The sequence below is a fragment of the Petromyzon marinus genome, chromosome 4 (assembly GCF_048934315.1).
Source record: "Petromyzon marinus isolate PM22_M1 ecotype Great Lakes invasive population chromosome 4, UKy_Petmar_22M1.pri1.0, whole genome shotgun sequence".
In the NCBI taxonomy this organism is placed as follows: domain Eukaryota; kingdom Metazoa; phylum Chordata; class Hyperoartia; order Petromyzontiformes; family Petromyzontidae; genus Petromyzon; species Petromyzon marinus.
The window spans coordinates 25,967,012-25,993,423 of record NC_133670.1 but is presented as its reverse complement, the minus strand read 5'-3'; the positions used below and the strand labels follow the sequence as shown (position 1 = coordinate 25,993,423).

The 26,412-nt window shown below is 53.4% G+C and overlaps 1 protein-coding gene and 1 long non-coding RNA gene across 3 annotated transcripts in view; one reads left to right on the top strand and one right to left on the bottom strand.

Annotated features, from left to right (window-relative positions):
• Positions 1 to 26,412, bottom strand: part of LOC116937333 (receptor-type tyrosine-protein phosphatase N2-like) — a 228,638-nt gene that overhangs the window by 119,702 nt on the left and 82,524 nt on the right. Inside the window, exon 10 of the mRNA XM_032944399.2 lies at positions 14,069 to 14,148. Coding sequence (XP_032800290.2) covers positions 14,069 to 14,148 — 80 coding nt within the window. The remainder of the gene's footprint in view (positions 1 to 14,068; positions 14,149 to 26,412) is intronic.
• LOC116937344 (uncharacterized) lies at positions 1,713 to 12,154 on the top strand. 2 transcript variants are annotated; one of them, XR_004401968.2, is made up of 3 exons: positions 1,713 to 1,802; positions 7,450 to 7,565; positions 10,401 to 12,154. It is a non-coding gene; the product is annotated as an uncharacterized LOC116937344 (long non-coding RNA). The 2 variants fall into 2 exon arrangements; XR_004401966.2 differs by lacking the exon at positions 1,713 to 1,802 and adding an exon at positions 3,547 to 4,381.

Genomic DNA, 26,412 nt, shown 5'->3' with positions numbered 1-26,412 from the left:
CCCCCCCGTTAGCCCGTCTAACCCTGGGGATTTACTTGGGGCCAGTCCTCTTACAGCTGCGTCAAGGTCATTCCTGGTGAGCTTTTGCTCTAGCAGCTCTTTCCCATCTTCCCCCAGGGTGGGTAGACCACTCCATGCCTCCGCCTGGGCCGCTTCCAATGTTTCTTCAGGGGAGAACAGGCTGCCGTAGAAGTCTCTGATGATGGTCGACTTCTGCTGGAGTTTGTGCACCAGGACACCGTCACCGTCAAAGAGGCACTCCATGGATTTGCGTCTCCCGTTCTACCTCCCGAGGGAGTAGAAATGCGGGGATCCCGTGTCGAGGTCGGTGATGAGCTTCACCCGGGATCGCACAAACGCTCCCCTTGTCTGCTCCTCCTGTAGCCCTTTGAGACGCTCCCTATTCTCCTCGAATTCTCGGAGAAGAGCAGGGTCGCTGTCTTCGGCGAGGCGACCCTCCAAATCGAGGACTCGGGCTTCCATGTCGGTGATGTCCGCGTACTTCAGTCTGGTGCTCCCCCAGGTGTATTGTTGGCACTTCCCTCTCCTCCCTCCCTCTTTTATTTTCAAGGTTTAGCAAATTGTTGTTTTTATTTACATAGCATAGCATTTTTTTTATAGCAATATATTTGGGGGGACATTTTGAGCATATTTGTGATGTGTCCCACCCAGTATATATTATAATTACGGCCCTGGTATAGTGGTGTGTAGTGGTTAGCGCACTGCGCTACTAACCAGGCGACCCGAGTTTGATTCCGCACTCGTGACCAACATCGGTCACGAGTGCGGTTACGTGAGTTCGATTCCCGCTCATCCGAACCGGTCCCGGGCCTCCCCTAGGTCGACTCAGCCTCAAATAAGTACCTGACGCGACGTGTGTGCTCTATCTTCCCTCCCTTTCTCACTCCCTCCCTTCTCCCTCCCTCTCCTCCCTCCCTTCTCTCTCCCTCTCCTCCCTCCCTCTCCTCCTCCCTCCCTTCTCTCTCCCACGCCTCGCTCCCTTTCCTCCTCCCTCCCTTCTCCCTCCCTCTCCTCACTCCCTCTCCTCCCTCCCTCCCTTCCTCTCCTCCTCCCTCCCTCTCCTCCTCCCTCTCCTCCTCCCTCCCTCGCCTCCCTCCCTCCCTCTCCTCCCTCCCTTCTCCCTCCCTTTCCTCCCTCCCTCGCCTCCAACCCTCTCCTCCCTCACTCTCTTCCTCCCTCCCTCTCCTCCTCCCTCCCTCTCCTCCATCCTTCTCCTCCTCCTCCGTCCCTCCCTCCCTCTCCTCCCACCCTCTCCTCCTCCCTCCCTCCCTCCCTTCTCCCTCCCTCCCTCTCCTCCCTCCCTCTCCTCCTCCCTCTCCTCGCCCTGCGGCCCTCGCCACGGCGCGAGCTCCTTCGCCCCGTGGCGCTGCCGCCGCCGGTCTACAAGCCCTGCGGCGCGCGCGCCTCACTCCCCGCTCGCTCCCTTCTCGCGTAAACTGAAGAGCGGCGTTTAGTTCTCTCGATTTTAAACAAACGAGTTAAGTCGCACGCACGCCTAATTAAAATGCACGGTCAAATTAGCGGGGATCGCGCGTGCCTGGTAAAAATCAACGTCAAGCCGTGACGCCCTCCCGAAGGAGTTGCCGGCGCACGACGTGAACATCGGAACCGCCGCTGCCTCCACCCGCCCGATGCAGAGGCGCCGCGTGCCGCGCCTGTCCCGCAGGCGCGGCTCGTGGTGATGGTGCTGCGTGCCGTGGCGGTTTCAGTCATTTGCGCACTGCAATCCACGAACGTGGTCGCCCGAGATTAACCCCTGGCCGTGGCTAATATCAGCAGCGGTGAGTGAAATATGAAGCCCGGCTGGGCGGTGACGAGTCCAGCTTGGCATGGTACAAGTGCTCACAACGACGACGATCATGATGTGTGTTCGATAGAGCCGCCCTCAGTTTTCACGCGACTCCCATCGCATCTCGTCAAAGGGCACCCCCGGTGGCAGCGGTCCCTGTGCTCCACAAGGTGACTCAACATCTGGCCTACAAATCAGTCTCCCACAAGGGGGCGATGATTGCTGGGTGCAATCCCAGTTGAGTAATCTTCATGCCATTTGCGAATTTTGGCCGACTCGTTTCGAATGACGTCAGGGGACCTTTAACGTCTACTGCGAAGCAGACGACGGGGAGTGTTGTTGTTAAATATACGACACATTGCAATAATAACAATAACCAGGGCGGGCCCTGGTTATTGTTATTATCATACGACCACTGGATCCTCCGCCCCAAGTGTTGTGCATGGCCCATCCATGCTGCCCGTGTACGGCCAGGGACGGGCCCGGCCACACCACCCCCTCGTGCGCCCTGCGGACCCTCGCCTCCCACAGCACTCGCAACCACCGTCTGTACGTATGTATGTTACATGTATGTTGTATGTACCTATGTTGGACTTCTTTCGCACCGTACGTAGCCAACCGTGCTCATGGGAGGTGCGGGGTCGAATGACAAGAAGCTAAACACAAAACGCAGTTCTAAAGAAACGAGTTTGTCAATCTCGATGACGATGATTTTAAAGTTCATTGCTCCCTGTGGCTTCCTAATATCGGAAGAGCGTTCCAGACGGCTGCAGAAGCGCATCCCAAAGCGCGCGACGCGGTGCCCGTCTTTGTACAACTCGACGTGGGGGGGGGGCTGCGTTTGTCGTGGTGGCTGATACCAGAACCAGCCGAGCCCCCACATCATCACCAACTCGCGCTGATTGCCAAATGGTGACGTGTGGCCCAACATCCACCACGAGCCACGAGGCCTTCGCCCAGCAGTGGACTGACAAAGGTCCGTAAATTATAAATAATAACTTATAAAGATTCAGCAATTAATCAATTAAATTGATTACTTCGCTCTTTGCAGGTGAATAATGCATGTGAGGATCAATTATTTATGATATGTCAAGAATAAATTCAAAGTGCTGTGCACACGCTCATGTTAAATGAGGACCAAGAGGGTGTAACAAAGCCGTGCAGACGAAGCAGAGAAAGTGAGAAACAATACTAACGAGACAGTAACACAAACAGCACTAACGAGACAGTAACACAAACAGCACTAACGAGACAGTAACACAAACAGCACTAACGAGACAGTAACACAAACAGCACTAACGAGACAGTAACACAAACAGCACTAACGAGACAGTAACACAAACAGCACTAACGAGACAGTAACACAAACAGCACTAACGAGACAGTAACACAAACAGCACTAACGAGACAGTAACACAAACAGCACTAACGAGACAGTAACACAAACAGCACTAACGAGACAGTAACACAAACAGCACTAACGAGACAGTAACACAAACAGCACTAACGAGACAGTAACACAAACAGCACTAACGAGACAGTAACACAAACAGCACTAACGAGACAGTAACACAAACAGCACTAACGAGACAGTAACACAAACAGCACTAACGAGACAGTAACACAAACAGCACTAACGAGACAGTAACACAAACAGCACTAACGAGGACACGTGAGAGAGGGAGGTCACGTGAGAGAGAGGTCACGTGAGAGAGAGGACACGTGAGGGAGGGAGGTCACGTGAGAGGGGGAGGACACGTGAGAGGGGGAGGACACGTGAGAGAGGGAGGACACGTGAGAGAGGGAGGTCACGTGAGGGAGGTGGAGGTCACGTGAGGTAGGTGGAGGTCACGTGAGGGAGGCCACGTGCACCCCTTCAGAGGGACTGCCGAGCTCGGGGCGGTGGTACAGCCCTTAGCGAGCTGCACTCTGAACTTGTAGATTTAAAGCTTTCGTGACTGCAAGGATCCATACTCTTTGGTTCTGTTCGGTAAAGTCACGTAGGTAAAAAATAAAACAACAAAAATCACGACGTTTCGGCCTTGTTTTATTTTTTACCTACGTGACTTTACCGAATAAAACCAAAGAGTATGCACTCTGAACCCCAACATTTCCGGCCAGGGATGACATCAGTGGCGATATCAACACCAGGGTTTTCCCCTCTGCCACCTCTGCCCCTCACCAACGCGCACTGACCAACGTGCTGGTCAATAAAACCCCGTGACTGGCATGGCACGGGGCGGTCTTCGTCCATTGATGTCGTAGACACGCTGCGTCACAGCTCGGCACGGCGTCATCAGAAGAGACGTCTCCGTGTGATGCGCGTGCTGCCGGAAGCGTCGCGTGGCCTCCTCGCACGCGGATGATCGTCGATGACATTTTTTGTCGATCGCGGGAGGAGTGGGGGGTGGGGCTGCACCGCCTCTTCCCGAGCCCCCTGAGTTCAGGTCGCCTGCGCGTTTCACCCTCGCGCACAGCACCACTGCGCGTGGTAAACACAGGCGCGCAGAGACAAAGCTCACCCGTATAGCCTCGAACGGGCTGTTGGGTCGAGTTCCGTTTACGAGCACGGTACGTCTGCTTAAAAATGCTGTTACACAAAGAGACTGACAGGGACACGACGAGGCACAGACTTGTGGAGACAGACAGAGATAGGGACACAAAGGGACGGACACACAGACACAGGGCGACACAGACGCACAGATCCTGGGAGCTCTGTGCACGCACACACGCTCGCACGCGTAGCTGCCCCGCACCGCCCACCACTGCCCGCGGTTTTTTTTTGCGGCGTCTCTCGGCTGACGGCTTCGTCGCTGGTCGACGGCGTCGCACGACGTCACACCGCCGGGGGTCAGGGCCGCGAGTTGAACTCGTGAAAACCGCTCTGCGCGAGCGGCGTCTTCCCGTCAAGTCGTCACGTGCCATGCGCTACGCTCGCCCGCCCGCCTGCCGCCCGACCCATTAGCCCCGCGAGCGTCTCCACGCCGCCGCGGCCGCTGCCGTCGATAGTGCGACGAACGACGCCCGCGTCTCGCTCGCTACGAGATTCGCGGCGTGGCAATTGGCTCTCACCTGCTTTGAATACAGGACACCTACTTGTCTCCTTCCCAGCCTAACCACGTGCCTACGCATCTAAGGGCCCACACAGCCTTCCGCTCTAAACACGAACTCAATGACCGCCGCTGCATGCTGGCAGACGAGCCGAGCCAGGGGTTCTGCTGTTTCGCTTCGCCAGCCATCGCCCGCTGCCCTTTGACGGGAGACTGCACGACGAGTGATGATGCCCAGCCGCGAGCCAGCGCTTTGAACGCACGGGTTGGTGAATCGCGAAGGGATTTTTGAAATTCCTCAATCAGCTGAGGTGTGGAGTTGCCAGGAGATGTGAGTGCAGCAAGTGGTTCTGGTACTCGTTCGTGTTGAACTCTGAGTGCGAGTTACATCTCCTTGTGTGCGCGGACTTCTCTCGGCTCTCTCACAAAAGCAAACCACTCCTTACGTTGGAAATGGAAAGCATCGAAATGCAGGACCTGCCTGAAATAATTCTGTGGGCTCCGTGAGGCTTTACTCCATGAAGGAGCTTCACGGCATGAATGACTTAGTTCGTTAAAAATCGTCACTGAGCCAGAAATACTCCCAGCGCTTCTGGGACATTCTACAATGGGCTAACGCTGATGGGCCTCCACGCCACCCTTGAGGTTGTTGGCATTCAGCGCTCCATAGATTATCGATTCATCCCGCATCTATTTGGGGCAGTGACACGGTCCAGCAGTAGCGCGTTAGCTGCTTGTTGCAGACATTCGCTGTGAACTCCGGCAGGCCGCCCTGGTTATTACTGGGGGGGGGGGGTATTAACCATATAACTGCATGCCTCCTGTGACGTCATTCGAGACGAGTAACCCATCGTGTGCTAGCGGAATGGTCCAAATTTGCCATTTGGTAAAAATTATGCGAGTGACTTAAACGGGGTTGACACAGCAGCAGCATCATATCATCGCCCCTTGCTGTGAAACTCCTGCACACTGTGTGTGTGTGTCTGAACCATCGTGCCTGCATGATGGCTTTGTGCTACAAGAATGTCACGAATACCAAATGAAAATTATTTATGATTATTACCCGAAACATTTCAGAAATAAAGCTCCCCTAGGGGCGGTTGATCTGCGAGGCTACGGCAGCAGTCAATGAGACGCCCACGGTCGCGGGTTTTGTGGGCGAGAGAGGGCAGCTTCTGAAGTGAAAAACGCCGCCGGCAATCAAAATGAATGCTGGCGGGGCATGGGATCGGGCGGCGCGTCGTCTCCGAAATGTGGCCAGGTCAGGGATGGGGTTTGGATGACGGCAGCGCACAGATCTCGGAGGAGCTGTTTCTCATTCTGTGGTGCTGGCCAACGCCCGAGTGTTGGGGGGGAGGGGGGAGGGGTCTAAACGAACGGGGTTTTGTGACACTTCGTTGCTAGTCACGCACGAGCCCAAATCGCAAACAAAAACCCACGAGTTATTCGTAAATTACAGTGGCATAAAGAATTACCAACAATGAACTGGCAAATTTTAAGGCGAGGTGCCTCCTTTTTCTTTGGTTGTGAAGAAGGCCCCTTGCCCGAATGCGTGGAGTTCTTGTCCGAGATTTCAGAGCGCGGGACAGTAGCGTCGAGAGAAACTCGAGAGAGGAATTCAATTCGCGGCTTTTGGCCGAGCTGCGTAACAAACGGCCCAAATCCCGGGCGCGCGAGCGTGAAAGCGACGTGGCCTGGGCAATCAGCATCGTTAGGGAACACCGGGAAAGCGATGAAACGCAAAATCCACATATTTCACGCGACATAATTTAAACCAAGCGCAGAGCGGAAAGCACCATTCGGGGCAGCCCAGTGTCATAAACCATGCACGCGTCCACAGCCGCACCAGCCAACTGAACTCTTCTTGGGTTTGTCCATTACCCAACAGCTACTATTCGATAGCTATTCATACGGCGGTTTAATAACTTGTCAGCAGAAGAGATCAATTCATTTATTAACTCTCATGAGCCCCCATGGTGTTTAATGCAGTCTCCAATCCTAATTAACTCCATCTCTCTGGCCTCTCTATGTGCTATTTAGAAGGCCTGTTGCCCGAACCCGCACCTCTTATTTGTGTTGTCCTTATTATTGAGGTCACGGTGTTCTTGACGAGTGCTGAGTTGGCGTTGTTGGCTGTGCTGGTGCACCACTGACCGAAAGGGAGCCCTGGCCGCCCGTGACGACCCCCCGGCTGTAACAGTGTCTGAATCTCCTCATTCCTTACCTCGTCTACATTTTAAACCGCATTTGCTTTTGTTTCTCATTGTTTTGACTTCACTTTGTTTCCATAATATAGTTTGTAAATGTTGTGGATTTACTCTCCAACACACGGGTGTGCTGTACTAGTAACGAATTGATATGTTCACGTGACTAACCTTACTAATTGGTTGTGTCGGGTGGTGGCGGGTTTAACGACACATTTATATTTACGCGATCTAACCCACCAAAAAAAAACAAATTATGGATGATATTGGTCGTGAAAGCCTACGTGTTAAACTTATTTCGTGTGTATTTGCTTATTTATATATCTGAGTTGTGACTAGAATGGTTGATTTACTTTGATGTTCTATTTATTTTGCTTTGCTGTAGAGCTCATGTGACCCAGGTCTCCCTCGGTGTGAATGGCTCTCAGCAGGGCGTTCACAGAGGCCTTCCTCCCTCTGCTCACAGGCCCGGCCATCCGCCCCTCCTCATTTCATCTGAAGGTCAGTGGTGCGCCTAAGCGTTCTCTTTAAGATGTAATTAACATCCAACAAATATATTCGATACTAAAATACAAGACGCAGAACATGCCAACCAAGCAAACACAAACGGTGCAGTCAAGAATGTATGAAGCTCAATAAAGCCAAGATGGAATGTGTTGGGGGAGATTGAGTCCTTCATCCAGCAGTGGATAGCAAACGGCTCATCATAATAACAATTATTTTATTATTATTTATTTAAATATTACTCCTGGAAATTTCCTTGAGGTGGAACCTCTTCATTTGCAAGGGTGCCCAGAGTGACCATGCAATTGTAGCCATCGTGCGGACGGACCTGTCCCCTTTCCTGTCCATGTGGATGTGGAATTGCCACTGTTGGCTCAGGGCCACCAATGGAGAAGAATGCCATGCCGAGCTGCTTTGAGCGAGGGGCACTGTTGCTCTGTTGGAACGCGACCTTTTACATCGCCGTGAGCACTGCTGGAAATTTGTCAGAAACTGTCCCTGCTGAAAGACATCCTTGGGAATCAGTAAAGTTTTCTTGGATAAATAAAGGGCATGATGATGATGATGATTATTATTATGGGTTTAGACATGGCGAGCATCAGCCATGCGACATGGACAATCACGACAACACAGAGGCGTGTGTATGGCAATCTGGCCCAACTCAAAACTCACTGAAAAACAAATTTCAGGGTTCCGGTTTGCGATTCCATTCAATAATCGATTATTTGTCTTGGTCTGTTTTTTACCGTCTCATTTGCATTGCTTTTATATGTTCTGTATTATTTGTACATATAATGGTTTGCGTCATTTGCCTAAATCAGCATATCAATTCCGTATATTTTGAATAGGTCATAAATAACCGGTTTTTGCACGCTCGATTCGCTACGTGTATCACGAGCGTGAGAATCTAATCTAGGCAGTGAACCGATGCGTATCGGCTCACCATTGCCCATCCTGGCCATAGTCACACTTCGTGCGACGGGATTGCCAAACAAACGCGAGAGAGACAAAAACCCCCACTACAACGAGGCATCGGCACAGCCACCAACACCAACTAACGATCGCATCAGAGGCGTCCCAGGCAGGGGGCTGATTGCGTTCCCATTCGGAATCGATCGACCAAGCGACACACTTAGGCGCGGGGCTCTCCGATCGCCGCGTCGCGGTCCCGGTTAGAAACCCGCACCATCTCCTTCAGTAGCCCCTCCAAGCTAGCCCGCCACGAGGGGTAATTACATGGTAATTGGAGGTGAGCCTTGTGCGTGACTGTGGCGTTTTGTCCGTCAGTCTAAACTGAAATGCCGCGGACCGATTCGACAAAGCGAGGAGGCGAGAGGAGCCGCCTCCTCGTTACCGGCGCTGCGCTAATGCTGGCGAGCGGGCGGCGCGCACGGAGGGCGCAATGAGCACTGTGGGGGGGGGGGGGACACGGGGGGCGGGGGTGGTGGGGGTGGTGGGGGGTGGTGCTGTCGTTTTCAATTGTTGTTTACGAAGCCTCACGTGAGTGCCATGTACACAACAAAATGCCATGTGCTTCCTGATAGAGTTCAGTGGTTGTTCTGTATCCCTACCAGCCCCTACCCCTACCAGCCCTTACCCCTACCAGCCCCTACCCCTGTGTACCCCTACAGCCCAACCCCAGTCTGTGTACCCCTACCCCTGTGTACCCCTACAGCCCTACCCCAGTCTGTGTACCCCTACCCCTGTGTACCCCTACCCCTGTGTACCCCTACAGCCCCACCCCAGTCTGTGTACCCCTACCAGCCGCTACCCCAGTCTGTGTACCCCTACCCCAGTCTGTGTACCCCTACCCCAGTCTGTGTACCCCTACCCCAGTCTGTGTACCCCTACCAGCCGCTACCCCAGTCTGTGTACCCCTACCCCTGTGTACCCCTACCAGCCCTACCCCAGTCTGTGTACTCCTACCCCAGTTTGTGTACCCCTACCCCTGTGTACCCCTACAGCCCTACTCCTGTGTACCTGTTCTGGCAGCATTGACGTGAGCAAGAAATTGCAGGTCTGCGCCAGCACCTTTCCGATTCAAAGGAACGTTATAAAAATCAACAGGACAGAGAGACATCTATGAGTCCTTCTGAAAAAACAACTATCTTACTCGTTAACAGGCTAAATAAATATATACGTCCTTTACATTGCGCAGAATGAATGCACAATCGTCCCTCGGCCCTATCATAGGAATGTGGAAAGTCCTTCCACTTGCTTTGCGGGAGGGACTTTGAAATGACGACTCAGTGCTCGTTCGAGCCGGAAATCACTCGGGTTGGAACTGCGCTTGGGATGCACCGACGACGATCACAGCACAAGCCACGAGGTCCCGCTCTGGACGGCGCCGTGCTACGCCCCCAAAACCCCAGCGCGAGTAAAAGGCCCGGAAAGACAAACAATTTCTGTCTACGTAAAAATAGCAAATTGCACGAACAATTCGAATAACAAATACGTGGAAATGTTTTGATTTGGAAGAGGTTGAGTCTTTTCATTTCCTTATTGACGGAAACCCAGTCACTGAAACGACAGAAACTACGCACGGGGAGGAGAGGATGTTGACGGACACCCATGTCACTTGGCGTCCTCGTCGCACAGGTCCCCCTGTGTCTTTGTCATGCTTCTATTACTCTATTTGTACCTATAACTCTTTAACTCTATTTGTAACTTGCTGTGATCAGTCTCAACATAATCTGCTCGAGCCGACTCACGCTACAGGGAATTTATCATTCAACAGTGGTTCATTTTCAATATTTTCGGTTTCAGTTATTTTTGTTCTCAATTCATTGCTCTATTTAATTTGTTTTGTTGTCGTAATTTTGGTTGACCCAGGTCAACCTGTCCGATGAGACGCCTGCCGCGGTCTCTGGGGCTCTCTCCCGGACACGAGAAACAAGCTCGACTCGAGCGCAGCCACCTCCGTGGAGAGCCGGGTCGAGGCACGGGCTGAGAAGAGAAGTCCGGGGCGCATCGTCGCCCGGCGGGGACGAGGAGCGGACGGGGGAGGGGCGAGTCGCGGTCGGTGTTGGGAATGCGCGGCGGGGGGGGGGGGGCCACGAGCCCCCGGCTTGCGAACGCCGTCACCCCCCCCCCCCCCGTGTTTCTCACGAGCGAGCCGCCTCCGCCACCGCGAGCCGGGGGGCTCCTCTTGGGTCCGGAGCGGCGCGTGGCACGTGGCACGTGGCTCGCGTCCCGCGGGGCTCAGCGGTGAGCCCCGCGGGACGTCGTCCTTTGCCTCGCAGAACGTAGCGGCACAGGCGCAGCCCTGCAACGACGCGTCGTTGTCTCCTGATCGCGAGTAAGATACACTGCGCTTTTATTGAATGGTGCGTGTTTAACTGTAATTCGAATTAGTAAAGGCGCAGCCCTGCAGTTGCTCGCTACAGTGAATGTCTGGTGACCCTCGGGTAGGGTATTTGGCCTGCTCTTCCACGCTCGCCACGCGTCTTGGGCGACCCACTCTCTACCCCACCACATCGACGCACTGTGGTGTTCACCGTTATGCCGCTGGGTGGGCAGAGGCACCACGATGTGGGGAAGTCAACAGCAGTCGTCCTATGCTTAGACTCGCCATCAGAAGATAGAATTCCCATGACTCGCTCCGCAGGGCTGTCAACAGATGAGCACCGCAGCAATGCTCAATTGAGCAGCAGGAAATCACTGTGACTTGACTTCGACTGCTGCTGCTGCTCCTGATGATCACATTGTATAGCAATAATATAAATTTAAACTATTAAAACCGCTCCATAGACTCACAACAATTGGCTCACAAGCCCCCTGGAGACAATAGGACGCTGCACCGTTGTACAATAAACACGAATCGATTCTTCAATCGAACGATGGCCCGGAATCGTGACAAGTTACCTAAAATGTAGTTGGGGGGGGGGGATAATTGTTACAGACCGAACGATGATGACGAGGACGATGGTGGTGACATCGATAGCGATGCTAACGCTAATGACGTTCGTGATGTCCCAGTTATCATGGTGTCCGGCAGAAGACACCTTCAAGGTTACTGCATCACGTGCTTTCGAGGAGTGCTTCTGCGGCCGTCTGGAACGGCTTTTTTGTGTTAATGCATTGTCCTTCCCTCGCACCTCCGATTTGCACGGTTGGCTACGTACGGTGCGAAAGAAGTTCAACGTACACATATACAGGAGAATTCAGACGAAATAGTGGTCACGCCTTGGGGGTCCTTGCCACTCGATTCGTTTCCGCATTGGGCCAGCACCACAACCTGGCTGCGTGCGTCCAAGCAAACGGCGCGTTTGTAATGCTGCTTTTGCTCAACTTTGTACACTTGCACAAGGAATACGAGGTGCGATGGACTCGCTGCACACAACGAGCGAATGGTGCCCAGATGGGGAATGTCGCCTTGGGCGAGAGCGTCCGACCCTGTGAGATGTTTCCGGTTCCTCTGAGAGGTGTTCACTCGAGCGGTCCCCACGATCAGCGAACAACCAAACCGACCTCTCCTGTCGGGATCGCGGACACCCACGCTGCTGTGGGGTCCTCCGAGCTCCACGTGATCCGGCACTTGCTCATTGCTCGCTCGTCGGTGATCAGTCACCTCCTTATCACTCTTCTATCGCAACTCGCATGGCTACTGTTCCCTGGGCTTCATCTGTTGATTCCTCCACCCGTGTTGCAGACTCGGTCTACCAAACACAGACTGTTCGTCTCATCCACCACACCGTGTTCAACCACCACCACACTGAAGGTCACAACACACTCACTCACCACTCCCTTCCTCATACACTCACACACCACTGCCTTACTATACACTCACCACACTGCAGGTCACAACAACAAACTCACCCACCACTCCCTTCCTCATACACTCACACACCACTGCCTTACTATACACTCACCCACTCACTCACCACACTTCAGGTCACAACACTTCTCTTTCTGCATCTTCCCTCGCAGTTACAAAGTGGAGCAGTCCACACTGTGGAGCAGTCCACTTTGTAATTCCCTCCCACTGTCTCCTTGCCCAGCTCCTTATGATAACCTTGCCCAATTCACGACACGTATTATTATATCTTGTTTAGTCCTTCAGTAGTGCTGCTTGTTGCTGGCCACTGTGTTTTAGGCATGTTAGCATACTATATTAAGTGTTTAAAGTTTTGCTGGCTGGACTGTCGCGTCCGGAAGGAGGGACGAACGAACGGTCACCTTGACAGTTAAACACAAAGTCAAAACAAACAAAATCGCACGGCGCAATGAGGCCGACACGGAACCGAAACAATCTGCTCCAAACTTCCCCCAGAACCGAGATCGAAATCAAGGTGAGCCACGAGGCCCCGGTGCCTCCACGGACCAATGGGCCAATCACGCGACGGGCATTGTTGACCGAGCCCCTCTCGTGAGCCAATCAGACGACGCGCTGGGAGGCTGACGACCCCTCATCGGGTCCGCATCACGGCCAGGCACCTCCACTCGGCCCGTCGCGATCTGCCACAAGCGACGACGATGACGGCCATCGCGCGATCGGTACTTTCTGTGCCGATGCATTTCCCTTGGCTCGCACACGCGCGAGCCGCCTGCCGAGAAGACTCTTCTCACTCACATTTCGCTTCGATTAAAAAAGAAATTGCAATGGTTTGTTTTCTCGAAAATTACGAACCTTTAGTACGTGATTCCATCCACAGAGCTGTCCCTGCCGACCTCTCAGCTCACTCCGCTGCCCTCAACAGCAAACGGGGCGCTCTGTTAAAGCCTCCCAGTCACATTGATTCGGTGGGAGGTCGCTCGCTCGACGCTGCTGCTGCTGCTGCTGCAAGATGGAACTCCCTCTGCCGTCCGTGCTGTCGGCTCCCTGCCCCTGCTAGTCCAGGCTCCAGGCCTACCACTTATCCTCTGCCGATGATTCACTGCCTCCTTCCTATCAATGAAGTTCCTTAAATAAGAATAATAACCGCCACAATCAATCGCAGCACCTTCGTTAATCCACTGCTGGATTATATAGCACTCTAGTGATGTCACAGTATACAGAGCTGGCTACACAATACAATGTGGAATAAAATATCAGCTGAACGCGACCACAGGTGTACAGATACAGTCAGACTATTTGCTTTAGAGAGAGAGAGAAGGCAGATGGTCACAGGCAGGGGAGAGAGAGGAAGGTCTTGAGCCTAGACTCTAACAGGAAGCCGACAGCACGGACGGCAGGGGAGGGTGTCCCAGGAGAGATCAACACCGCCACGTCGCCAAACGAACGTTGGACATCCCGACTCGGGCGAACACACGAAACAAATCTCCAGATACGGTAATAATAATGATTACCAAATCCTCCCGCTAATAAAACCGTACCTTTTACCCTGCATTGTAAAGACGGGAGTGCGGGAGTGCGTCGTGTAATCCGGTAGAGGCGCGTGCGTGTCACCACGCTCGCACAATCTCTGTCCACACGGGGCTCGCGGTTGGCGGGTGCGGAGAAGGCGCGACGTGGATTTTGTGTTCGCCTCTGGCGACCTCGGCTCCGCCGCGCCACTCACCTGCCGAGTTGGCCACGGCGCCAAGGGACACGCCGCTGAGGTTGCCACCCAGCTGGAAGGCCACAGCCGCCCCGGCCACACTGCACGCGTCGCACGGCAGCGCACCACGGGGCAAGGGGGCGGATGGCGAGGTCAAGGAGAGGTCAAAGCGAGGTCAGGGCGAGGTCAAAGTGAGGTGAAGGCGAAGTCAAAGTGAGGTCAAGGCGAGGTCAAAGCGAGGTCAGGGCGAGATCAGGGCGAGGTCAAAGCAAGGTCAGGGCGAGGTCAAGGCGAGGTTAAGCCAGCAGTAGTTTGGAGGAAAGGGAACACGGGATCCAGCGCCAGGTCACACGTTCCCCGCCCGTTCCCGATTAGCACGGTTGGCTATGTGCAATGCGAAATAGTTAAACATACATACAACATACATACATGCATGCATGCAACATACATACATGCATTCAACATACATACAAACGTTCCACTTTTTTTTCCTTTTCCGCTTGTCTTTTCCGCTTGTCAGAACCTGTCCAATACCCCCCATAAAGCCTGCACAGGCTGTTAGCGAGCACCTATTGTTAAGGCCGGAATGAGACACAAGGGGCGGTGTGGCCAACATCAAGCCCGGCCGTCTTTGTCTCTCCAGTGGCGATGTTTGCACATCGCACCAGGTACTCATTTGAGGCTGAGTCGACCTAGCCGATGCCCAGGGCCGGTTCAGATAATCGTCACTGGTGTTGGCCATGAGCGGGAATCGAACTGGGGTCGCCAGGTTCCAAGCGCAGTGCAGTAACTGCTACACTACCGCTCCCCTTATGGGTCACGCACGTACACACGCACGTACACTCGAAAACACACGCACGGACACACACACGTACACACGGAAACACAAGATTCACATCTTAATTTGAATCGTCCCTCAAGACATGTTTAGCAATCATCAGGCACACAGCGTGTCGCGACTCAATTTGCATTTCACCAGAGGAGATTAGTAAGAAGATTAGTAAGAAGATTAGTAAGCATGAATTATGTATGTCACGGTGGGTCGCGAACTAGGGGGCTTCGCAAACCCCAGGCTGCAGACAGACCGCCGAACGGAATCACCCCCAGCCATCATCCCCCTTCCCCCCGTGTGGGATTCGAACTCGAAGCCACAACCTTGCGAGCTGAATTCCGAAGCACACCGCTTACCAAAGCTGGATAGGCTTTGGTAAAAAAAAAATCATCGTCGTTACATTTCCTGAGTGCCTTTTACAAATTAACATTGAGGTCCATTGCACACAAGCCAACCAGGGAGAATGGCTCATTGAACAAGTATGACGCTCTCAATGTGCCTTGAAGGCTGCGACAGTGAAAATTTTCATAATTCGCTCTGGAGGCGGGGATCTTCCAAAGTTTATGCGCCACTCTGTTCTATTATTACTACAACTACCCGCAGTGTGTGCTTTAACGGAGATTATGGCATCATTAAAACTGTTAAGAAAAGTGAATGGGCTTGGACACGGCACGTGGCACCGCAAGGGATGATGGTTGAGAGCAATGACGGGGTGGCAGCCAGGCGATGGGCCGCGTGTGTGAGACAGAGCGGCCACCGAGGAGATGGAGCAATGGAATCAGCGGCTCGTGTACAGATGCTGGGTTGATTTTTACAATGGAAAACCACGTGTGAGGTGGTGACGGCTAGGGGGCCTTCACCCAGCAGTGGATAGACCATGGCTGCTGATGATGATGGTGTCTTTATACATTTACTCGGTTATCGTTGGGGAGGCAATGTGCGGGAAACCAGAGGGGACCTTGCGGCGAACGCGCGCGGAACACGTGGGGAACACGTGGGGAACGCGTGGGGAACGTGTGGAGAACGCGTGGGGAACGCGTGGGGAACACGTGGGGAACACGTGGGGAACGAGCGGGGAACACGTGGGGAACGCGTGGAGAACGCGTGGGGAACACGTGGGGAACACGTGGGGAACGAGCGGGGAACACGTGGGGAACGAGCGGGGAACACGTGGGGAACACGTGGGGAACGCGTGGGGAACGCGCGACGCAGCTTACGTATGGCTGCGAGAATGCAGGTGCAGGCATCCGTGTATGGATTTGAGAAGGTTTTAAATAGGAAGTGTGAGAAGACGACGAATAATAAGAAACGTAACGCAATTCCCACCCCCCGCCGTTACATCACGGAAAATGTGCCACTACAGAAAGGACACAAAGCTGTTGGTGCCGTGGCGGCTTTTCAAGTTTCCCTACAAACCCCTCGTCAACGCTGGGCCATCTTGTGACAGCTGTAAAAATCATCGCCACAACTTATTATAGCTGCTGCTGATGCTGCAAGCAAACATTTAAAAAACACGAGCAGGACTCTCTCGCAAAGACTTCTCATAGCAGTGTATGTACTATATTTACATATATTACGTCTGCTTTCTTATGTCACAAATAAATCACATTGATGATCTCGTCAAGTAGAATTAACCATCATCACGCTAACTCATCCTCGCAGGGGTTTTCGGCTAACCATCGAACAAAGACGGTCACTGCATCGCGCGCTTTCAGATGCGCTTCTGCGGCCGTCTGGAACGCTCTTCTTTCCGGTATTAGGAAGCCACTGGGAGCTATGCACTTTTAAATCTAGACTGAACAAAAACATTCTTCAGAACTCCTTTTTGTGTATAGTTTGTTGTCCTTCCCCCCGCACCTCCGATTATCACAGTTGGTTACGTACGGTGCAAAAGAGGTTCAACATTTATACAATAAACACATGTTAATGATCACGTTTAAGTAAATGCTGCTGCACACCAAAAGTCCGAAAGACCAATCGGCTGATGAACATCGAAATATTTTATGTGAAAAAACAAAGACGGACGGAAGTATAATAATTTCCCTTCTTACAAACAACGTGGCACGGCATCGCCGAATGAGATCCTATACGAGTTTGCTTTTTGTGCCAGGCCGAGCCACGTTCAAAATCAGGGAGTTCTCTTAAGAACATCTGGCAGTCCAGCAGCGTGCGTTAAACAGGCATCACTCTGCTGATGAGACACAAGGAGGTCAAGACGAGTGCAGAGTTTGTGTATGTTTCAACGAATACCGTGGTGTAACACAGGTTAGGAAGCGCATTCCGTAGATGTGATCAAGAAATCTTGTATCACTTTTGACGACAAGAGATGCAGCTGAACAGAAGCACCGTGCGTGCATATCGGGGAACTGGTTGATGAAGGGCGCGGGAAGGAACCAAGACCGGTTCAGGTATCCCTCGCCACTGATGTTAGCCGTGGCCGGGAATCGAACTCGGCTCGCCGGCTCCGTGGCTGTGCAGTGCCCTGAAGCTCTGCGGCACCGCTCCACCGATGGTCGCGCATCGTGGAGTTTCGTTCGCGCTCCCCTGGAAGCCCGCAACTCGATGCCCCCCACCCCCCGCACCTCCGATCAGCACGGTCGGCTTCGTACGGTGCGAAATAATTTCAAAGACGGGAAGCCGCTTCCCATCACCCGCCACGGCCCTTCGCGTACAGGGCCTCAGGGCCCAGCGGTTCACCCGCACCCCGCGTCGCCGTGGCTCAGCTCACTGGCAGCGTTATCACACGCTGCCTGCCGAGGCAGCTGGTGGTCATTCCACATTCCTATGTTAGGGGCTAGTAATTGCAAGGCCCAACCATTGTCGCGGCAACGCAAACAGCGGGCGTTTTGTAGGCGTTCGGCAAGTCACGCGCACTCCACCCCACCGTGGAGCGATTGGCAAATCAACTCCGCCCGTGGATCCCGCGGGCTGGAGCGAGGGATCGGGGACAAAGAGAGACTCGCCCAGGGCTCGAACCGCGGTGGCCGTAGCCGAGACAATTTTGCCGTGCCATCAATCACCGGTGGAATCCTTGCTGTGAGGAAATAGCAGAGGGGGTGTCACCCAGGCCCCCCTGCGGTAAGGAACGCATTTCACGAGCTCCTCCGGCTGCCGCGGGATTGCGCGCGAGTCGTCCTCGCAGGACGCTTTTAAAAGTGATCAAGGAAAACAAATCCTGAATCTGTACGGCAAAGAACAAATTGTTCCAACGTTTCGAGATGTTAGCAAATTTTCACCTCTGCATGACGTTACACAAAACGCATTTTCTCAATCGCCCTCTCAACGCCTCCCTCCTCTATACCTCCCCCCCCACCACCAAACTCACCCCACGACTTCCCAGCCCCGACACTCCACTCCCCACTCTATCACCCCCTCCCCCGCCCACTTTCGCTAGCGACTCACCGCGCCGACACTTTGCATGCGGTGCGTTTCTCCAAATCCACAGCCGAGGCTGATCTCAGCTTGCCAGCAACAAAAACAGCTTACAAACCTATTTACAACACATCAGACGGGATTACCCGAGCCGCAATAAAGCCTGCCCGCTCTAATTCTTCAGCGCGAGCCGCATCGGAAATCTGCAAAGGCTGGGGTTTAGCGAGATGTGTTGCCGACGAACTGGGCACCATTGCGACGGGAGAAGTGGAAGGAAAGGGAAGGAAGGAGATCCCAGGGCGAGCGAGAGCTTCCTGAGCCGCACTCCGCACCGCCTCGTGGCGTGGGCACACCGGGCAGCACCGGGCAGGCCGCGGCGAAGAGCAAAACGAAACGGAGGCCACCGTCGTCGTCGTCGTCGCCGGGGTTAAACAAACGCTCGGTGGCCTGGCTCGCCGAGGCCGCCCGTCTCTTCTCCGTGCCGCGTTTGAGTGGGAGGTGCAGGCGGGGGAGGGCCCGGTGGCACGGGAGGGATGAGTCGTCGTAGTTGGGAGGCAATGTTTATCTATGCCTCCAAATCCATTTTCAGCGCGGTGCTTAAGTGTGACCGCGCGCACGTTGACAGGCTGTCTGATTGATTTCACACCGCAGCGCCTTGTCTCTGGAAAGCCGAGTCACATTTAATCAAGCACTCCAGCCGGGCTCTGCCAATTGCGCCACCAAGCCCCCCGCCCCCTCAATGCCCCCCACTCATCCTACCTCTCAACTGCCACCGGTCGGCTCACCACCACCCATGAACGTCCCCACCCACCCACGTATCCACGCCCTTACTACCGACGTACCGATTCACACATACCTACACGGATCCGCTCAAGCACCTTCATATGCACCTACCGATCCACTCAGAAACTCACCCACACAGTACCTATGCATACACTCATCTGCCTACCTACCCACCGACTGGATGTACCTGCCCACCCAGACACCTACGCACACAGGCACCCATCTACTTACCATGCCACCCATTGACTCACGCAACTACTAACAGACCCATCTACCCACCTACCTACAAATCAATTTATGTGCCCACCCACGTATGCAGATACCCACCGAGCAGAAGAGAATCGCATTTCGCAAATTGACATAACGATCTGTACATGATTACAGCAGTGAGTTCACCTCTAAAGATACGATATTTTATGAATGAAAACTATTATCGCAAATAACATTCATCATTTTGCAATCCTCTGAAAACCTGGGAACGTTTTTCATTAACGGTGAAAGTTCAAGAACAAAATCTTAAACGTTTAAAAAAACACGTGTTAAATTAAACATCCAGAAGTAAGTTCTCAGGACATTAATTTGATTACAAAAAAAGAGACGTGTTGAAAAAGAGATTAATAGAATTGTGAACACTCCGCATAAAACAATTTCAATTCGTATTTTACTCATAACAGAGGTTTTTGAGGTGAGGTCGCGTAAATGTAAATGCGTCCTGAAACCCACCACCAACCGACACAGCTGCTTAGTCAGGTTTGCCACGGAAAGGAAACGTGCCAATTAGTTACGAGTTCAACACTCCGGTGTGTTGGAGAGTAAACCCACAACGTTTACAATTCGAGTACTTTTGCAACACAGAAACCTTCTGGAACAAGAAGCCCCAAAAACAAGAATCTCCATGGCGGCTCCTTCCTCGCTATTCAACTCGCCTGGGATGTCGCAGGTACCCGCCCCAAGTTCCCGTCCCAGTTGCCCATCCATCGGTACGATGTCCGACGTTTTGCTCCACATGCTGGGAGTGCCTTCAACAAACGGTGCTTCAATTCCTGAACATGTTCCCAGCATACTCTTTGGTTCTATTCGGTAAAGTCACGTAGGTAAAAAATAAAACAACAAAAATCACGACGTTTCGGCCACAACACAAGCGGCCTTCATCAGGTGAAGGGAGCAGACTGTCCCGAGGACAGCGCTGGAGTGAAACACAGCCACGCTCAGACCGCGACCTTTAAGCTGTGTGCGAGGAAACAGAGCGCCTTGACAAAGGAATTAGCATAAAAAATAGCATTTGATTGGCCGACTTAGTATGATGAACGGTGTAGAGGTGGTGTACATGCGGGTGAACATGCCGGGTGGCGAGGGGGGGAGGGGGAGTTTACCTATTGGTGGTGTGAAAAGGGAATTTTTAAGAGCTACGAAAGTTTGGAGTACCACTATTTGAAAAATATACTGTACCATTGAAAATTAGTTTAATGTTTGGTTCGATTTAGAACATCTTTCCAATGGTTGCTTAATTTGAAATCATCTTCTCGGTTGAAATTATGTCTGTGTTTGTAGATCTGAATTGCCTCGTGAACAAATCTCTGAACCGGAAACATCTCACAGGGTCGGACGCTCTCGCCCAAGGCGACATTCCCCATCCGGGCACCATTCGCCCGTTGTGTGCAGCGAGTCCATCGCACCTCGTATTCCTTGTGCAAGTGTACAAAGTTGAGCAAAAGCAGCATTACAAACGCGCCGTTTGCTTGGACGCACATAGCCAGGTTGTGGTGCCGGCCCAATGCGGAAACGAATCGAGTGGCAAGGACCCCCAAGGCGTGACCACTGTTTCGTCTGAATTCTCCTGTATATGTGTACGTTGAACTTCTTTCGCACCATACGTAGCCAACCGTGCAAATCGAAGGTGCGAGGGTCTGTCGTCCCAACAGGTCTGTCCCTTTCACCTGAAGAAGGCCACTTGTGTTGTGGCCGAAACGTCGTGATTTTTTTTACCTACGTGACTTTACCGAATAGAACCAAAGAGTATGGATCCTTGCAGTCACGAAAGCCTAAAATCTAGAATGTTCCCAGCACGTGGAGCGAAACGTCGGACATCATGCCAAACAACACGTGGCACACAATCCGGAAACGCATCGGAGTCCCGCACCATGTTTGTACATCAGAATATTTGTTTTATAGTGGAGGAATCCGATGAGCTATGAAGCTGTTTTCGACACGGGAAGAGTCCTCCGTGCGTGCACACGTACGGCTGTGATTCCGCGCTGTGTAGGCGACGATCGGTGGATCGAGGATTTTTTTTTAACTCCCGAACCCGCCAGGGGTGCGAGATAATGATAATGCTGGCAGTACGATAAGTGGGTCCGTAGGCCCGTTTGTAAAATGTGTAAATTATGAGAACCCCCCCATCATCGTAACAGAGTAACTGTGCCGGCAGAAATGCTGCGCGTCTCAAACTCCACGCGAGCACGCGTGGACAGCACGCCGCCAGTTGTTGCATTACGCGAACAAACGTCAGCATTTCCTGAAGAAGTGCATTGTTGGTGCTCTTCGGTCACCGCCACAACAAATGTAAGCAAATGATGAGTCGTGATGGTCACCTCGGTCAAGTGGACCACCATGCACTTGTTCTAGGGGAAAAAACAATGTCTTTCTTGCATAATGCACAGATGGCTGTTAGCCCATTCGTGGTGACCTCGGTGTTTGTGTCTGGCGGACTTCCACCGGCGCCTTCAGTCTCTCCCCACAAGCAAAATATAAAATTAATAAATCACCAAAGCATCTCAATGCACGACCCACTTATCGTTATATAAAGGAGTCTCGAGTCTCGGTGGCATTTTGCTGGGATAAATACATTACGTTTGTATCCCCATTATCTTCACCGGTTCGGAGAACAACGGCAAGTAGAGGATTGGCCTCAGCAGGGCTGGTGAGAGATCCACGTGTCTGGCTAGGTGCTGTTCGCTTTGTTAAGCCGAGGGTTTTCATATTTCTCAGTGTTGTCAGAGCGAATGTTTTCAAAAGCAGACTTTGGCCCTGAAGCGAGGACAAAAAGGTCCTCTGATGCCAATGCGATTTCCTTGAGAGGCTCAGTCAATGTCATAGAAAGCCATCAGGGCCCTTATCTGCAATCGGAGGCTTGGCCTGAGAGCTCGACAGAGCAACAAAGCAGCGTTGCTGCTTCAGCTGCTGCTGCTACTGTTCCTGACACGTCTATTCTGCGGCTTCTGGTTCTATTGCTGCCACTACTGCAGCTGCTTCTGTTGTTGGGGCTGCTGCTAATTCTGGCGCTTGCCCCTCCCCGGAACCGCGGGCGCTCATCAACGCCTTCACAAACATCCCGTCGAATCTCAGATGCTAAGCAGGATTGGAACTGCTTAGTACTTGCATGGCAGACTGCTTGCGAATAGCAGGAGTTGTAGGCTTCAGTTGCGAGATGACCAGGGAAGGTCGGCGCGGTAATGGGTTATTGAAGCTGTCTGTTTGTATATTTGAGTTACCCGCCCCATCCAGGGATTAGGGTTATGAGGGGCCTAAGGCTAATGGGAGGGAAGGGCCTAACCATGTGGCTGCTGGACTCCCCTGAGCTAATGACACAACAGCGAGGAATCAAGACAACGAATAATCTCACACTCCGTGTGCTGATCGCTGTACATGCGTGGCTCTCCGCGTACGCACGCAGACACACTACTGTCTCTCTGCGCTCATTGGCCGCGCAGGACTTCATTTATTTTGCCGTCGTCATTTTGGTAACAAAACAGGTCACTCTTGCAGATGCGACTCCTATCCTGGTCTCTTGAGTTCTCACTCAGTTAAACAAAATACGCTTCACTTGACACGTCCGTGGGTGTTGGTGGCGAAGGAGTCTCAGTGTCAGTGTCTCAGCGGCAGCAGACACACAGACGCGTGTGTGCGTGCGTGCGTGTTGTAGTCGCCACCGACTCCTCTCGCTGTGTTTGTGTGCAACGGCGCTCCCGTTTATACCCCCCCCCCCGTCGCCCGAGCGAGAAGCCCCTGCCAGCGTCGAGCCACGGCTGCCCACCGCCTCCCACCTTCTCACATTTGGAATTGGTCTAGCGCCTCCGCGCCCAGGACCTCCTGGGATCGAAGCCATCGCGTCGCTCATTCTCTCATCCCTCATCCCCTTCATTCCCCTCCCACTCGATCCTCTCTTTCACCACCAACTCAAATGCTTTTCATCATCTCTCACTCTCTCCCTCTCGCACATACAATGTCTCCCCTCCTTCTCTAATTGTCTCTCCGTGCGCTCTCCCTCCTCTCTCGTTCTCCCGATGCGTGTCGTGCATCTTGCCTCACGCTGCCACCCGCCTAACCTCGCTGCCTGCACCTCGCCGCCTCCCTTCGTCTCCGTCTCTCTCACTCACAACAACAACACCACCACCACACGATCCTCCGCTTACGATAACGAAGCGACCCCACACGCGTGGCTCAATCGTGCCGCGTTCTCGGGCTGTGCCGCGTATCACTCGGCACGATTATCCGGAGCGAAACGTCGGATATAATTCCGCACAAACGAGCGGCGCGGCCCGTTAACGCGTCGGAGAGACGTTCGACTCTCGCCGCTCCAATTTTTTGGACGGATTCTGGCGACCGTCACCGCCCCCACCCCCTCCTCCTCCTCATCCTCCTCCTCTTCGCTCTCCGCAGCGCCGCGCGCGATCTGCCCAATCCGCCCGGGGCCGGGGTGCGCGACGCGTCGGGGGGTGCGCGTCCTGCGGCTGCTCCTCCTCGTGCTCCTCCTGCTGCTTCCACTCATCGTGAGACCCCGCCCCAGGCCCATAGGGGCTGTCGCTCCCATCGCAGCGTGCGAGGGGAGACGCCGAAACCTCCCACTCGCGTGCCGTCCTTCTCACCCTTCACACATTAGATGGTGGTGCTGCTGACGCTCTCCTACTGTCGGTAGTGGTGCACAAGCAGAATTAACACAAACACACGCAATGCATTCGTCAAGCACGGCACTGTGGTATTAAAGAAGAAAAGTATATAGATAACAGGTGACGTTTCGAGCAATGGCCCTTCTTCATGGCACGCAAACCAGAGTACGCGATTGATGTATGAGCTATGAAGATGGCCAATTGCTCAACACGTCACCTATTATGTGGATGTTTTCTCTTTCAAGGCCACAGTGTTATTGACGAACGTATGGGGTCGAACATTCTCAGCAGCGCCAGGGTTCAGGCCTCCCTCTCGCTGCCTCGTGGCTTCTCACGGTCGTGCAGCTGCTGCTGTTCGGCGCGGTGTCCGACGTTTCGCTCCATCTGGTGGGAGCTTCAGGAAACTAATCCGAGTCTTGACGACGTTTCACGTGGTGCCGAACATCGCGACGGCACGGCGAGCAGCGAGCTCTTCCCATCGTCTCGTGGTCGTCACGTAGTTTTCTCGTGGTTCAGCGGTGATCATTTACGCATTTCCTATTCGAGGGAATGTTTAACCAAATAAATATCACTACGCAATTTTCGCCGAATCACATTGCAACGATTTCGTCGCAGAAATAAAAACCTGAATTTGATGTAAATGCTCCTTGATGGAATCGGTGAAAGCGTCTCCATTGAGGACCTTTACGAAGAATCCTTGAGACGCGGTGACGGTCCATGAATGCACAAAGAGCGCTATTATCGTAATATTAAATTTACACGCTCCCTCGGCATCATCTACTTGTCAACGAGCAAGTTTCTCCTTCACGCAGACATTCACTGAGGGCCACGAGCGAGCCAGAGCTGTGGTGGGCGCTAAAATAATGACGGCGTCGAGCAGCGGATGATCTCACACGGACGCGGTCTATCTCGCACCTTGTAAACATTCCTCATTTCCACACTCACGTCGCTCGCTTAAAGTTGTTTTTCCAACGCCTTTAATCTCAAGGCCCTCTCTGCGGCATGTTACCTCGCAACGGAGAGTCCAACCACGTTGCACTCGCTCCCAAGTCGCGAGCCTCCCGTCCCTGTTTCCTTGCCACTTGCAGCAACGTCGATCCCCAGGCACGCTACGAGACTCTCAAAACGCTCGCGAAATTGACATCTCAGCATCTCAGACAGCGGACCGCTGCACCGAATCTCCTGAATAAACATCAGGGCAAACTGCGCAGCTTCGTCGCGTGCAACCGCCGCGTGCAACCACCGATTGCACCGGCGGCACGAGAAGTGAGAAGCCCCCCATCAATTTACCGACCAATTCCCGGAGGTTGATTGCGAGCGATGGGTTATGAGCAATTGCGCGCAATTCAGCCCCAATTCAATTGAGGGTGGTGCCGTGCTGGCACCAAAATTGCGTTGCGTATCATGCCCATATCATGCCCGTATCATGCTCGTATCATGCTCGTATCATGCTCGTATTATGCTCGTAGCATGCTCGGAATGTTTTTTTTGGTGGGGGGGGGCAGACATTCTGGGATCACAGAGCTGCTCTGGAGGCTGGTGGGGGTGAGGGGGGTTAGGCGATGCAACCCTCTCGGCCTCCCTCCCTTCCTTCCCTCTCTCCCCCACCAGAATCGGCAACGCCTGTGGTGGTGGCGGTGGAGGTGGAGGGTGATTTTGGTTCCCGCGCAAACGGCACAGACGGACCGGATGAGCTCCTCGTAGGCGGTGCGGCCCGAGTGGTCAATAGCAGCGCCTTGAGTCGAGCCCTCGTGTGTGGGTGGCACCGCGCCTGGGCGCGACTCGCGATGGACTCTCGTCGCTCGCTCGCTCGCTCGCTGGCTGCGAGGCTCCTCGCCGAAGTGGATTTGGAGTTCGTGGGAGGGCGGCAGGGGCGGGCGGGGGTCTCAATGTTCTCACAGCGTCAATTACTGCTCTTTGATTCTCACTCTGTGGCTCCTTCAGGGTTTAATGGACTTCTCTTCGTGATTGCAGTATGTGTGTGTGTACTTGTGCGGTAGTGTAGTGGTTAGCGCAGTGTGCTACAAAACCAGCCACCCGTGGTCGAATCCGGCCCACGGCCAACATTGGTGGCAACTATGTATCTGAACGGTCTTGGGCCTTCGCTAGGATGACTCAGCCTTAAGTAAGTACCTGGTGCGGTGTGTGAATATTAGCACTGGGGAGACAAAGGCGGCCGGGCGGTGTTAGCCACACTGCCGGCTCATGTGCCATACCGGCCTCCATAGGTACTTACAGGACTGTCCCCAAAATTATATTGTGCTGCACATGCACCAAAGTGGATTTTGTTTCGAAAATAGAATCAATATATTAAAGCCACCACCATCATACCCATCACCATCATCAACCGCCATTCGCCACTAAGTGGCGGTGACGTCACCACGACGCTTGTGCCAGGCTATGTGCACCTTGAGGCCACGTGAAGTGTCGAACGCCCGCTGGCAGGAAGTCACGGGACAGACCCAGATGCCACAGGTCGACTGACTGAGACG